The sequence below is a fragment of the Pseudophryne corroboree genome, chromosome 10 (genome assembly GCF_028390025.1).
Source record: "Pseudophryne corroboree isolate aPseCor3 chromosome 10, aPseCor3.hap2, whole genome shotgun sequence".
NCBI lineage: Eukaryota > Metazoa > Chordata > Amphibia > Anura > Myobatrachidae > Pseudophryne > Pseudophryne corroboree.
Genome location: NC_086453.1, coordinates 82,841,721 through 82,857,901, shown reverse-complemented (window position 1 = coordinate 82,857,901; position 16,181 = coordinate 82,841,721). Strand labels below are relative to the sequence as shown.

The window sequence follows — 16,181 nt, the reverse complement described above, 5'->3', positions numbered from 1 at the left end:
TCCAACTGGGTCGTTTCCTACATTTCCTGAAAACAGGACTGTGTATGGGCCTAAAATTAGGGTCCATTAAGGTTCAAATTTCGGCCCTGTCGAATTTCTTCCAGAAAGAACTGGCTTTAGTGCCTGACGTTCAGATGTTTGTAAAAGGGGTACTGCATATACAGCCTCCTTTTGTGCCCCAGTGGCACCTTGGGATCTCAATGTTGTTTTGAGTTTCCTAAAGTCACATTGGTTTGAACCACTCACCACTGTGGACTTAAAATATCTCACATGGAAGGTGACGATGCTATTAGCCCTGGCTTCAGCCAGGCGTGTGTCAGAATTGGCGGCTTTATCATATATAAAGCCCTTACTTAATTTTTCATTCTGACAGGGCAGAATTGAGGACTCGTCCTCAATTTCTCCTTAAGGTGTTTTCTGTTTTTCACATGAACCAACCTATTGTGGTACCTGCGGGTACTAGGGACTTGGAGGACTCCAAGTTACTTGACGTTGTCAGGGCCCTGAAAAATATGTTTCCAGGAAGGCTGGAGTCAGAAAATCTGACTCGCTGTTTAGCCTGTATGCACCCAACAAGATGGGTGCTCCTGCTTCTAAGCAGACGATTGCTCGCTGGATTTGTAATACAATTCAGTTTACACATTCTGTGGCAGGCCTGCCACAGCCAAAATCGGTAAAAGCCCATTCCAAAAGGAAGGGGGCTCATCTTGGGCGACTGCCCGAGGGGTCTCGGCTTTACAACTTTGCCGAGCAGTTACTTGGTCAGGGGAAAACACGTTTGCTAAATTCTACAAATTTGATACCCTGGCTGAGGAGGACATGGAGTACTCCCATTCGGTGCTGCAGGGTCATCCGCACTCTCCCGCCCGTTTGGGAGCTTTGGTATAATCCCCATGGTCCTGACGGAGTCCCCAGCATCCACTAGGACGTCAGAGAAAATAAGATTTTACTTACCGATAAATCTATTTCTCGTAGTCCGTAGTGGATGCTGGGCGCCCATCCCAAGTGCGGATTGTCTGCAATACTTGTACATAGTTATTGTTACAAAAATCGGGTTATTCTTGTTGTGAGCCATCTTTTCAGAGGCTCCTTCGTTGTTATCATACTGTTAACTGGGTTCAGATCACAGGTTGTACGGTGTGATTGGTGTGGCTGGTATGAGTCTTACCCGGGATTCAATATCCTTCCTTATTATGCACGCTCGTCCGGGCACAGTATCCTAACTGAGGCTTGGAGGAGGGTCATAGGGGGAGGAGCCAGTGCACACCACCTGATCCTAAAGCTTTTATTATTGTGCCCTGTCTCCTGCGGAGCCGCTATATCCCCTTGGTCCTGACGGAGTCCCCAGCATCCACTACGGACTACGAGAAATAGATTTATCGGTAAGTAAAATCTTATTTTATGTCATGTATTAGGTATTTCTCTGGCAGGGTCCACAGGATAACATTGGGATATGGTGAAGCCACAGCGGATTTGCATCAATCGGACAAAGCTTTTCGCCCTCCCAGCATGCAACGGACTCGTCCATATATTCCCGCCTCCTGGCTCAGGCAAATCAGTTTTTTGTTTGGTGCGGCAGGAGCTGGACCATGGTCAGAGGGCTGCTGGTTTTTTAGCAGCCATAAGCTTTCTTATTTTATTTTTATAGTCTTACTATTTTTTCTTGAGTGAACTTTATAAAAAGCGACTTATACGTACCTTAGAAAGAGTCACTCCAACAACTCTCCGCCGGGTCGCGACAGCGCTTACCCACGAGTACAGTGCTGTTTCGGCGGGCGTCTGTGTCGGATATACTAGCATGTCCAGCAGACGTTACCAGGCTGTGGCCGGAGCACGGGGAGAAGGTAATGCATCGGTTCCGCTTAGAAGGGGAATACGGACACAGCCGCACTGTTTTGGGAGGAGACTACCAAACAGTCGCTGATGCAGCTGCCACCTTGGGTGCACCAGCGCTAGGCCTTACGGATCATAGGCTCCAGGAATAGTATGAGGCCACGATCCCTAGGGTTGATGTCAGCAGTGGGTAGGCAGACGCTCTCCTGGTCGCCCCTCCCCTGGTTCATGACCAGTTTCCTCCGAGTCTCCCGCCATAAACTGTTTTCCCGCTTCCGTCTGAGACGCTATATACGAAGGGGACCCAGTCGCAGCATAGGCGGCTGTGTGACTGGTGCGTCTGTGTTCACTATAGGTTCACGGAGCAGCAGTGTACACTAGTAGCGGCTGGATCCACTCAGCCTTTGCAAATGTATTGATCATTCCTGGAAGCGGGATGAGTCTCCCTGTATCCCACTCTACTGAGTATGGGTAATGCAGCACTAAGTCTCTAGCTACCTTTTGAGTATGAATAGTTAGATAAGTGTCTATTGCATATGAGTCTGTATACTATTACTGTTGTTTTTTTTGCTATGCGTCTGAATACGGTAGATCTGTTTAAACATGATTCAGTAATATGTTCTCCCACATACTTGAAATGTATTTGTAGTTGCTGATGTGCCCATATTGCTTATTATACTAATGTATAACATGTGACTGACTGCTAGTGCGATTGCTGACTTTACTATATATTCTGTCAGGTTTTTTTCTATTCCGATCCTCAATGTTGGTGCATAGCAGGGTAGGGTCGGATTGTATGTCACTTTAAAGAGCTTAAATGTAGATGCAGGTGTAATGGCGGCCAAGGCATCTACTATGTCCATCCTGGCTCGTCGAATTATGTGGTTGAGGTCCTGGAAGGTGGACCTGGACTCCAAAAAGACCTTGGAGGTGCTCCCTTTTAAGAGATTGTAACTGACTTGGCTACTGCCAAAACTGCATGTCTCCCAAATACTAATCCTTCTGTTCCGAAGGCTAAGAGTACCACCTTTCGTTCCTTTCGACCTCCAGGAAAAGCAAAGGGTCAGGCGTATCTGCGACAGGCTCGTGCTTCCAAAACCACTAAGCCTAAATCTAAACAATCCTGGGCTGCCCATCAGCCTGCTTCCAAACAAGACAGGCCTGCTGCATGATGGGGCGGGCCTCCCCCTGGGGGACCCCAGGGTGGGAGGCCGACTTTTGCAGTTTACCCAGGCCTGGTTAATGACCACTTCGGATGCCTGGGTGTGAGAAGTTGTCTCTCACGGGTACACGACCTCTTTCAAGAGACGTCCCCTCGCCAGTTTTGCACAACGGTTATCCCTGCGGATCAGTCAAAGCGAAAGCTCTACACTTGGTTGTACAATCCCTCCTTGATACAGGAGTGGTAGTGCCGGTACCTCTGTCTCAGAGAGGCAGGGAATACTATTCGAAGCCAAATGGGTCCTTCTGGCCTATACTCAACCTCAAATCCTTGAACAAGTTTGTGAGAGTATCCAAATTCCGTATGGAAACTCTGCGCTCTATAGTGCTGGCCATGGAACCCGAAGACTATATGGTATCCCTGGACATACAGGATGCTTACCTGCACATACCTATTGCCATGTCGCATCAGCAATATCTGCGGTTTTCTATTGGCAACCTACATTATTAATTCCCGGCACTGCCATTTGAATTGGGTACGGCCCCTCGGATCTTCACCAAGGTCATGGTCGTGATGACAGCTCTTCTCCGCCGTCAGGGAATCAGGATCCTGCCGTATCTGGACGACTTGCTGATCCTGGTTAACTCCCAAGAGGTTCTCCTCGGTCATCTGGACTGGTCGATCCAATTCCTACAAGCCCACGGGTGGCTCATCAACTGGAAAAAGTCCTCGCTGGTCCCGGATCGGAGCATGGTGCACCTGGGGGCACTAATGGACACACACAACCAACGATTGTTTTTGTCTCCAGAGAAAGTCCTGAAACTTCAGGACAGGATCAGATATTTCCTCTCTCGCCCAAGAGTGTCGATACACTCAGCGATGCAAGTACTAGGCCTCACGGTGTCGGCTTTCGACATGGTCGAGTACGCTCCATATCATTCCCGCCCTCTGCAGAGGTTAATCCTTTCCAATTGGGACGGCCTGCCTCATCAGATCAGGTCTCAAATGATCTCCTTGACTCCGGAGGTTCGTCTGTCACTGAGCTGGTGGCTACAGGACCAACAGTTGAGCAGGGGCCGTCCCTTCTGGATTTCCAGCTGGGTCCTCCTGACAACGGATGCCAGTCTGCGGGATTGGGACGCGATGTTGGAGCAACACTCTCTCCAGGGTTGGTGGACCAGGGAGAAATTTCTCCTCCTGATAAACCTTCTGGAATTGCGGGCAGTGTTCAATGCATTGACACTGGCCCTGCCTGTAGTACAGAACAGGCCTGTTAAAGTACAGTCAGACAATACCACCACAGTGGCGTACATAAATCATCAAGGCTGCACTCAAAGCTGCATGGCAATGCTGGAAGTATCAAAGATCCTCCGTTGGGCGGAACGCCATCTGTCCGTAATATCAGCAGTGTTCATTCCCGGAGTCCTCAACTGGGAAGCGGATTTCCTCAGTCGTCAGGACGTTCACGCCGGAGAGTGGAGTCTTCATCTGGAAGTCTTTCAACTCCTAGTGGACAAGTGGGGTCTACCAGATGTAGACCTGATGGCGTCTCAACACAATCACAAGGTTCCGGTCTTCGGATCAAGGACAAGGGATCCTCAAGCAGTGTTCGTGGATGCACTGGCAATTCCATGGACCTTTCGGCTGCCATACGTGTTCCCTCCAGTGTCACTCCTGCCCAGGGTACTGCGGAAGTTCAAGCAAGAAAGAGGAATACTACTTCTAGTCACTCCAGCGTGGCCCAGATGGCATTGGTTCTCAGACCTGCAGGGTCTCTCGATAGAGCGTTCTCTTCTACTTCCTCAACGCCCAGACCTCCTCGTTCAGGGCCCTTGTGTCTACCCAGACCTGGTCAGACTGGCTTTGACGGCGTGGCTCTTGAAGCTTTACTCCTGAGGGCCAAGGGATTCTCTGATTCGGTTATTTAAACTATGTTGAAAGCCCATAAACCGGCTTCTGCACGGATTTATCATAAGGTCTTGAATTCTTACTTCACCTGGTGTGCTGGTAAGAATTATGATGCATATACTTTCAAAACTTCCAGACTTTTGTCTTTTTTCTGCAAAAGGGCCTGGACTTAGGCCTTCGTCTGGCCTCCCTCAAGGTTCATATATCTGCCTTGTCGGTATGGTTTCAAAGGAAAATTACGTCTATTCCTGATGTTCATACTTTCACTCAGGGTGTTTTAAGGATTCAGCCTCCCTATGTCTCTCCTGTGGCTCCATGGGATCTGTCTGTTGTCTTAAATGCCCTACAAGAGTCTCCATTCAAACCTCTTGAGTCTGTGGATCTTAAATGTCTTACACTTAAGGTTGTGTTTTTATTGGCTATTGCCTCTGCTAGAAGGGGGTCGGACTTAGACGCTTTGTCCTGTCATCCACCCTTTCTGATTTTTCACTGTGACCGGGCAGTTCTTAGAACTCGCCCTGGTTATCTACCTAAGGTGGTATCATCTTTTCATCTTAACCAAGAGATTGTGGTTCCGGCCTTTATCTCTTCTGGTTTGTCTTCCAAAGTGCAGTCTTTAGATGTGGTACGGGCTCTCCGTACTTACGTAGAGAGGACTGCTTCCCTTAGGAGGTCAGATACCCTTTTTGTACTTTTTGGTTTTCACAAACGTGGCAGGCCTGCGAATAAGCAGACCTTGGCCAGATGGATTCGAATGGTGATTGCACAAGCCTATGTGCAGGCTGGTCTCCCAGCTCCTGCTGCTATTAAAGCCCATTCTACTCGGTCTGTTGGACTGTCTTGGGCAAGCCGCCTCAGTGAACACGTTCATCAGGTTCTATGCCTTTGATACTTCTGCGTTCCAGGATGCTTCCTTTGGACGCCGGGTTCCTGTACCCACTACAGTGCGTTCCCTCCCATGAGGAACTGCTTTAGGACATCTCCGATGTTATTCCCTGTGGAATACCAGTGTACCCCGCTGTAGAAAAGGAGATTTATGGTTGACATACCATAGTTAAATCTCTTTCTGCGAGGAACATTGGATTCCACAGGGCGCCAACCCTGACGCACTTAGCTTCTTTGGTTTTGTATGGCATTAGCCTCTAGTCCCTTCTCCTGTCGTGAGAATGTGTTTCTATGTGACTAACATCTACCGTCTCTTTTATCTGCTACTGCGTTGGACTGGTTAACGAAACTGAGCTCCAGTGCCTGGAGGCGAGGTTATAGAGGAGGTGATGCAATGCATTCTGGGAACAGTCAAAGCTATAGCCTGTTGGTGCCTCGGATCAAGATCCAACTCTACACCCCCGATGTTATTCCCTGCGGAATCCAGTGTACCTCGCAGAAAGAGATTTAACTATGGTAAGTCTACCATAAATCTCCGTATTCATTGGTGCAGTGAACGGAAAATGGACCCTAGGTCTTTCAGAGTTTCCAGAGCCTTAGCATTCCTTCAGGCAGGAATGGATAAAGGTTTGAAGGTGGCTTCCTTGAGAGTGCAAGTGTCAGCATTGACTCTGTTTCCAAAAGAAAATTGCCAACTTACAGGCTATGCGTACTTTCTTCCAGGGAATGCTGCACTTTCAACCTCCTTTTGTTCCTCCTACAGTGCCTTGGGACTTAAATTTAGTCCTAAAGGCCCTTCAAGTTACCCCATTTGAACCACTTAATAAAGTGGATCTTAAATGGTTGATAGCTAAAGTTCTCTTTCTACTGGCCATGGCGTCAACTAGAAGAGTGTTAGATTTAGGGGCATTGTTATGTCGTTCCCCATTTCTGATTTTTTTTTTTTTTATCCAGATAAAGCAGTTCTCAGAACTAGATCTGGGTATCTTCCTAAGGTGGTGTCTAAATTCCACCTTAATGAAGAAATTGTAGTCCCGGCTTTCCAGGAACCGGACCTTTCTGCAGGAGATGCATCGCTGGATGTGGTCCGTGCCTTAAGTATCTACGTGGATCGTACCAGTGCCATCAGAAAGACAGATTCTCTCTTCATTCTCTACTAAATTCACAAGAGAGGATGGCCTGCTGATAAGCAGACACTGGCAAGGTGCTTCGGGTGACGATTTCAGAAGCATATTCTCAAGCTGATCTCCCTGTTCCGGCTAATGTCTCTGCTCACTCTACTCGTAAGGTAGGTCCATCATGGGCAGCACAACGTGGTGCTTCAGCAGAACAGATATGTAAGGCAGCCACATGGGCTTCCATTAACACATTCATTAGATATTATGCCATGGATACCTTTGCCTCTCAGGACGCTGAATTCGGGCAAAGAATTCTCCTGTCCAATCAGGAGCGTCCACACCACTAAATTGCTTTGGGAAATCCGAATGTTATCCTGTGGATAACCTGTGGACCCTGACGGAGAAATATACGTTATGGTAAGAACTTACCATTGATAATGGTACTTCTTCTAAGTCCACAGGATCCACAGGGATCCCACCCTGACGCACCTGATTTGAGGATCCTTTTACTCACTAACCTCTTCCTTCTTGTACGGAAGGGTGTGCATGTGTGTTCTTCTCGCATGATTAGGGCTATCTATGATGCTCCTGCCTTAAGCTTTGGGAATACAACTGATTTGCCTGAGCCAGGAGGCGGGGATATATGGAAGGGCCCCTTGCATGCTGGGAGGCCGAGAAGCTTTGACTGATTGGTGCAAATCCGCTGTCGCTTCATCATATCCCAATGTTATCATGTGGATCCTGTGGACTTAGGAGAAATACCGATATCAACGGTGAGTTCTTACCATAACGTATATTTTACTTTCTACAGCTGTTTCAGTGTGTACATTCCTCTTTGTCACTTGTTCAACAGGAATCTCCCGGTAGTGTGGCATGCCAGGCGGAGGATGACTTGTTTGACCCGGGCTATGAGCCAGACTGGGCTGTCATCAGTACAGTGGGAACCAAAGTGCGCCCACAAGAGGAGTCAGGTGGGTACGACACAAGATATGTTCTTGTCCTCATTACAGAAGATGTTCCAGTAACTCTATGCTCCTGTTTGTTTAGAAACAGTGTACAATATAAACTGTGTAGTGTACGCAATACATTGCCATCTTCTAAGGTGTTATGGCTCTCATATATAGAGTACGCTGGGTGCGCACCGCAATACGCCTTGTTTTGCACTGCATAGATGATCTGTCCAGCACGTAACTAAGTGCACTCTGACTCCGTTTTTGCAAGACCTCTATTGAAACTATAAGTGTGCCTAGGTGTGTGGAGAAGCATTTAAATTCATCTCAGAGCAGTGAGCAAAAGTGTAACTGTCACATGACCTGTCTGACCTCCTGACACTGTACAACCATTCCTCTTATTACATAAATGTCTGTTTAATCCCCTGCTCGTCTTTTATCCTTATCTGTGGTCATGAGAGTGAGGGTGCTGTCGTTATTACATTTCAGATATTTGTAAGAGTTTAATTATTTTGGGTCAAATCAACCTAGATATGCACCTTTCTGCCAAAGTGCAACTGTAAGGGACAACATGTGACCTATCAAAATATAGGACAAGACTGATCTTCACCATCTCACAGCTGGTGCAGAGGTAAAGTTCCTTTGTGGAGTGTCTGTGGCTTTTTCCCCTGAGCAAGGCACGGCCCTAAAAATGTTCCCTTTCCATTCACATAATGAGACTCCACAAACCATAATATCATATCTGTCATCTTGCTCTTTAAAACTATGCTCTTTGGTGGTTATCTACTTGTACAAATCAGTGCACACGGCAACACTAAGAAAGATTTTAGGCTGCACTATGGCTGTTATGTGTGTGTTTTAATAAACAGTCGTTTTATTTTTAAGATGAATACACAAGTTGTCATATTGGGGGTCATTCCGAGTTGTTCGCTCGTTGCCGATTTTCGCTATACTGCGATTAGTCACTTACTGCGCATGCGCAAGGTTCGCAGAGCGCATGCGCTTAGTTATTTTACACAAAAGTTAGGTATTTTATGCACGGCATAACAAAGCTTTTTCATCGTTCTGCTGATCGGTGAGTGATTGACAGGAAGTGGGTGTTTCTGGGCGGAAACAGACCGTTTTCTGGGAGTGTGCGGAAAAACGCAGGCGTTTCAGGGAAAAACGCGGGAGTGGCTGGAGAAACGGGGGAGTGTCTGGCCGAACGCTGGGTGTGTTTGTGACCTCAAACCAGGAACGAAACTGACTGAACTGATCGCAATGTAGGAGTAAGTCTCGAGCTACTCAGAAACTGCTAAGAATTTTCTATTCGCAATTCTGCTAATCTTTCGTTCGCACTTCTGCTAAGATACACTCCCAGTAGGCGGCGGCTTAGCGTGTGTAATGCTGCTAAAAGCAGCTAGCGAGCGAACAACTCGGAATGAGGGCCATTGTGCAGATTAGTAATATTTTACTAATATATACTGTATTATGAGAATAAGACAAGTAAAAGTAAACCGAGGTTGTAGAATATGATAGTCCTTGTAACCAATTAACCTGTTACGCAATCTCCCTGCCCCAGATCTGAAATGGAACAACGTGTACCAGTGGTGAGATTACTCCCTGGCAGGCAGGGGGTGGCAGTAGGTGGTGTTGGCATTAAGCCTCACACCTTCTGTCACAACACTGCAGAGATGTGCAAGAACCAGAAGATGTGGAGAGAGCATAGAAAGTGCTTTATATCATTCATCCTGGCACCCACAGATTTGGGAGTACCTTCGTTTGAAAGCGGGGAATTTTGGCCCCTTAGTTGTTACTGTTTATTGATCGCCAATCAACATCAACCTGCACTGCAGATTCACCATCCTGGCTCCTACACACTCTCTTATCCTGGCACATATACAATCTCCTTCAGACAGTGTGCCCCCTTAAAGCACTTTTAGCATGTCTTGCTGAGCCTCATCTTGTAGACCTGGGAGAGAGCCTCGTTTCTTGCCTCACCATTCTAGATACAGCAGAGTCAGCTGCTCATTCAATGTCTCAGTGACAAGTGAATGCATGAAGACTGCAGTATAAAAGTGTATGCCGTGCGGGACACCTCTCAAGATGCCTCTAGTTTAAACCCATCTCAAGCATATGTGGTATTCATGTGACCGACGGTCACATGACTTCCACCAACATCCCGCCCCCTCACTATCCTGACGGTCGGCATGCCGACCAACAGGGACTCTTTCCACTCATGGGTATCCACGACACCCATAGAGTGGTCACCACCGAGCCCGCAAGGGGTTTGCTGCACTCGCACCTCCCCGCCTGGATTCCGGCGTCGGTATGCTGCTGTGATCCCGGCGTCGGTATGCTGACTGGTGGTCAGCCATACCACACCCCTTGAGCCTATATAAATAAATAAATAAACAAATAATAATAAATATATAGAAACGCCCCGCAGTAGCGTATAGATGTGGATTGGCAGTGTTCATAGTAAACGCTTGAGCTACATTACTCCTTTTGACAGGATAAATCCACGTAATGAAGTGTCACGTACACAACAGAGAAAAGTGTGTTGACCATTATTAATAAAGTGTGAAACTTGCACTTTCAATGTAAAATGAAAACACACATAACATACAGTACACATTAAATACAAACATGTTTAATTTTCTCCTTTTAATGAAATAGGAGTCTTCCTTCTTGCAGTAGTCTGACAAGTTAAGTATTATGGATAGTATATCTGCAACATTAATGATTTCGGTACTGATGTGTGTTGCCCAGCTTTAGGGGTACATATGCAATCTGCTAATAAGAAGACTTGATAATGTTGCTGATAGTTATCATTACAGATTGTCACTCCAGCATCCGCAGGGGGGACACATCCTCTAAAAGTTGTTTGCTGATGCATCAACGTCTAATTGCACCACGGTTGTGTTGACTTCCTGTACCCCACCCCCTTTAATGACAATCCCCCAAAAAGTTATATACAGACACCTCCAGATGCGCTTTTGGTGTTCTTCATATCTTGCGCAGAATTGTGTATGAGCCCCACATGTGCAAGTGATGTGTGTACATAGGATGCAGTCGCTGTAGGAGGAGTGTGCCGGTGATTGACAGAGGTGTCTCTTCTTAGCTTCACATTCCTGATTTGCTTCTGATTTTGTCCCCGACGCGCTTCTCTTCGATGATAACCAAATGCGGCTTGAAGTTCCTGTAGTGTCCTACAGCAGTGAAGTGAACTCTTGGTGGGCATGTCACAGAGAGGAGTGTAATTCAGAACATGCGGAGGGAGCAATTTAATTGGAACCACAGGGATGTATCTCCTGGGTTAAAGTGCCCAGAGCTATTCAGCTGACTGCACTGCGTCCGGCACTTAACCTAGGGAGATGCACTTTTTCTCTTACGTCCTAGAGGATACTGGGGTTCCATTTAGTACCATGGGATATAGTCAGGTCCACTAGGAGCCTTAGGCAGTTTAAGAATTTGATAGTGTGGGCTGGCTCCTCCCTCTATGCCCCTTCTACCAGACTCTGTTTAGAAAATGTGCCCGGAGGAGCCGGTCACGCTTATGGAAGCTCCTGAAGATGTTTGTTATTTTCAGGCAGGGCTGGATGGCACCAGCTTGCCTGCTTCGTGGGACTTAGGGGGGGGGGACGGCCCAACCTCTTGAAGGGTTAATGGTCCCATTCCCCGCTGACAGGACACTGAGCTCCTGAGGGAACTATTCGCAAGCCCCACCACGGCAAGCGGATATTCCCGCAGCACGCCGCCACCCCTAACAGAGCCAGAAGAATGAGGAGTGGTGAGTACTAAGCCGGCGTCCCGGTTAGCGGGACGCCGGTCATTATGGCTGCATGAGAGTACGGAGACGCGCAGCTTTTACACGGGGCGGAATGCGTCTCCAGACACAGTACACAGCTGCGTCTCAGTACACTGTACACAGTACCCACACTGGCAAAAACCGCCTTAAAATGGTTTTCTCTCCATTTTAAGCACCAGATTACCTCCGCCAGTATAAAAAAGCGGGAAGACCACGCGCCATTGAAAGGGCGGGGCCTTCACTGTGAGCGGATCCAGAAGCTCACCAGCGCCATTTTCCCTCTGCAGTGGACACAGACGCTGACTAACAGGGACAGCAGCTCCTCCAGAGAGACTCCAGATTACCTCAGCGGTACCAGGGGGGAGCAATTATTAGTTTACGAAGTCCCTTATCAGGGTATTTAGGTGGTCATTCCGAGTTGATCGCAGCCAACAACTTTTAGCTGCTGCTGCGATCAATAGTCCACGCCTATGGGGAAGTGTATTTTAGCTTAGCAGGACTGCGATCGCTTGTGCAGCCCTTCTAAGCTTAAAAACATTCAAGCAGAAGTAGACCAGCCCTGGACATGCTTACTCTGTGCAATGAATCCAGCGATGATGGACCCGGCTTTGACGTCACACCTCCGCCCTCCGTTGTCCTGGACACACCTGCGTTTTACTCACCACTCCCCGTAAACGGTCTCCTAACAGTCTGGATCTGCCCTGCCGCGCCTCCTTCCTGTCAATCTTCTTAGCGGTCGCCTCCGTCGGTAGCCGCGACGTAACCCGGCGGCCTCTGTTGCCGGGCAACGTCGTGCACGGCGGTTGCCGCGCATGCGCATTCTGCACCCGTTCGCATCGCAGCGAAAGACCGCTGCGTGCGAACGGGTCGGAATGACCCTCTTAGTCTGCGAACCGGCTAAGCTTGGCATTAGCGACAAGGGCACGGTGGGGCTGGCTCCAATTAACTCTGTGTCTTCCTGAAGGGCTCCTTGTGGGTTAATTGTGCTTAACCTTTTCCTGTGTGTGTGTGTGTGTGTGTGTTGTCACATTTACATTATGTCAGGCAAACAGTGTGTTTCTTGTACAACGGGGTCTTCCTCTTCACCAGGGGGCTCACTACTAGGCAGTGCCGTAACTAGGCATTTTAGCGCTGTGTGCAAGAAACAACATTGGCGCCCCCCCCCCCCCCATGTAAGATAGGGGCAGTGCGCGCCGTAGGCGTGCGAAAAATATATAGGGGCGTGGCTTCATGGGGAAGGGGCGTGGGCACAAAATAATAGCAATTCATACTACGGTGCACAGTAGTCTACATTATTCAAATTACGCTGCACAGTAGCGCCACTACACCAGGTAGAGCCCCTTTTATACATTACAGCAGACAGCGTCCCCCTTTTTACACATTACAGCAGACAGTCTCCCTTTTAACACATTGCGGCAGCCAGTCCCCCTTTTTACCCATTGCGGCAGACAGCGTCCCCTTTTTTACACATTACAGCAGACCGCGTCCCCTTTTTTAACATTACGGCAGACAGCGTCCCCTTTTTACACATTACAGCAGACAGCGTCCCCGTTTTTACACATTACGGCAGACTGTGTCCCCCTTTATACACATTGCGGCAGCCAGTCCCCCTTTTTACACATTGCGGCAGCCAGTCCCCCTTTTTACACATTGCGGCAGCCAGTCCCCCTTTTTACACATTGCGGCAGCCAGGCCCCCTATTTACACATTGCGGCAGCCAGTCCCCCTTTTTACACATTATGGCAGACGGTGTCCCCCTGAGAGAGAGAGAGAAAGAGAGATACATACTTACCATCTCCCCGCTGACAGGCTCCTCGTGCAGCTTCCTCGGTGCAGGCAGGTGAGAAGGAGGAGGAGGGAGGGGGACTGGAGCCACAGCAGCGCTATTTCATTGGTAGTAAGCGCCGCTGCAGCATCCCCCTCTCCTTCCGTATTGGCTGCCCGGAGGAACCGCATCTCAGCATCCACAGCAGCGCCGGGCAGCCAATACGGAAGGAGAGGGGGATGCTGCAGCGGCGCTTACTACCAATGAAATAGCGCTGCTGCGGCTCCATTCCCCCTCCCTCCTCCTCCTTCTCATCTGCCCGGCGCTGTTGCTCTCCTCCACAGCGCGTCGGCGGCGCACGGCGCAGACTTCAGAGGCATGTAATGAGTCAATTTGACTCATTACATGCTGCTGGCCGTGCGCCCTCAGGCAACTGCGCTGTGTGCCAAGCCCACTTGGCACACACGTAGTTACGGCCCTGCTACTAGATACTCGGGGCAGTGCACCTTGCCAGAATAGCGGTGCTGAACCGGAGTGGGTTAATTCCATTAAAGGAATGATCTCCAATATTTCTATGAAATTATCCCGCAATGAGAAAGAGTCGCAAAAGACAGACTGTGGATGAGTTTATGAATAGAGACTGAGTCCCCAAACCAGCGTCTCAATCCCCTCCCATTTGTCCGCAAAAATCATCTCTGGCCCATATCCTGCAGTCTGACTCTGACGGGTCAGACATGGAGGAGGGTGAGGTGGATTTGGAGGGGGTGGGGGGGTGCTACTCTGTCACAGGAAATATAGGCTCTTAGAGAGGATATCAGATGTTCTGCAAATTCCTGATAAGGTGTCAGAGGAGTGTGAGGAATCTTATTTTTATGTAAAAAAGAAGTCCTCAGTCACTTTTCCTGCATCAATGGAATTGAATACCCTGTTTGAAGAACCGTGTGTTAAACCATGATAAGAAATTTAAAATCCCTAAAAGGTTGCTCACATCTTTTCCTTTTCCTTTGGAGGATAGGAAAAAGTGGACTGCTGATGCGGACTCCAGGAAAGGCGTGGAAGACCTACCATTCACAGGAGAGAGCTTGTTTGGAGATGAACTAGACAAATGGATCTCCAAAGCTACTGCGGGTAAGTCTACGTATCTTCCTTCCGCAGCTCCCCCAGGCAGGAAAGCTTATTCAGCTTCAAATTTACAGACCTTTCGGACGGCCAAGTTTAAGGGCAAATCCAGAGGTGCTTCTACGGCCTCCAGAGGCGCAAGAGGTAAACCATCAACTGCAGGTGCTCAGGAACAGAGCTCAGGTTCTGCTTCCTCAAAGCTTTCAGCATGACTGTGGACCGCGATGCATGGAGGGCTGTCAGGTGGGAGCCCAACTAAAATTCTCCCGTCACATCTGGTCAAGTTCGTGCCGAGATCCCTGGGTCATAGATCTTATTTCCCAGGGCTACAGACTGGAGTTCAAAGAGCTCCCATCTCACAGATTCTTCAAATCAGGCTTATCCGTTTCACAAGAGGCAAGTATAACTTTACAGCATGCCATCCAAAAACTGGTACAGACTCAAGTCATTGTTCCAGTTCCACCTCATCTGCACAACAAGGGGTACTATTCCAACTTGTTTGTAGTACCAAAACCGGACGTTTCGGTATGGCCGATTCTGAATCTCAAGTCCTTCAACACGTTCTTAAGAGAGTTCAAGATGGAGTCCCTGAGAGCGGTGATCTCAGGTCTGGAGGAAGGGGAATTCTTAGTGTGTCTGGATATCAAGGATGCGTACCTTCACATTCCGATCTGGCCGCTTCATCAGGCTTATCTACGGTTTGCACTGCAGGACTGTCACTACCAGTTCCATTCCCTGCCATTTGGTTTCTCCACGGCACTGAGGGTATTCACCAAAGTGATGGCAGAGATGATGTTTATACTCCACAAACAGGGAGTGAATATAATTCCGTACCTGGACGATTTTCTGATAAAGGCGCCGACCAGGGAGAGGTTGCTGGACAGCATTGGTCTCTCAACCAAACTTCTCCAGGATCACGAGTGGATTCTGAACCTTCCGAAATCTCACCTAGAGCCAACACGGAGGCTTCCATTCCTGGAAATGATACTGGACACGGAGTCACAGAAAGTGTTCCTTCTATTGGAAAATGCATTGGTAATCCAGTCGATGGTTTGGGATGTCCTGAAGCTAACCCGATATCGGTGCATCTATGCATTCACCTTCTGGGGAAAATGGTGGCCTCTTACAAGGCGCTTCAATATGGAAGGTTTCACGCAAGACCCTTCCAGCTCGATCTGTTGGACAAATGGTCCGGATTGCATCTTCATATGCACCAGAGGATCCGTCTGTCGACAAAAGCCAGGATCTCCCTTCTTTGGTGGCTGCAGACTTCTCACCTCGTCGAGGGTCGGAGGTTCGGAATTCATAACTGGATTCTGTTAACCACGGACGCAAGCCTCAGAGGTTGGGGAGCAGTCACCCAGGGGGTGCAGTTTCAAGGAAGATGATCAAGTCAGGAAGTCATCCTTCTAATAAACATTCTGGAACTCAGGGCCATAACAACGACCTTCGGCGTTGACGTACATAAACCGACAGTGCGGAACGAAAAGCAGAGCAGCAATGTCAGAGGTGTCAAGAATTCTCCTCTGGGCAGAAAAAAAACGCTGTGGCATTGTCAGCGGTCTTCATTCCGGGACTAGACAATTGGGAAGCAGACTTCCTCAGCAGACACGACCTGCACCAGGGGGAGTGGGGCCTTCACCTGGAAGTG

The 16,181-nt window shown here is 48.5% G+C and overlaps 1 protein-coding gene across 3 annotated transcripts in view; it reads left to right on the top strand.

Annotated features, from left to right (window-relative positions):
- TBC1D17 (TBC1 domain family member 17) overlaps positions 1-16,181 on the top strand; it is a 125,835-nt gene that overhangs the window by 27,823 nt on the left and 81,831 nt on the right. For all 3 annotated transcript variants that reach the window (XM_063942546.1, XM_063942545.1, XM_063942547.1), the window contains exon 4: positions 7,760-7,877. In XM_063942546.1, coding sequence (XP_063798616.1) covers positions 7,760-7,877 — 118 coding nt within the window. The remainder of the gene's footprint in view (positions 1-7,759; positions 7,878-16,181) is intronic.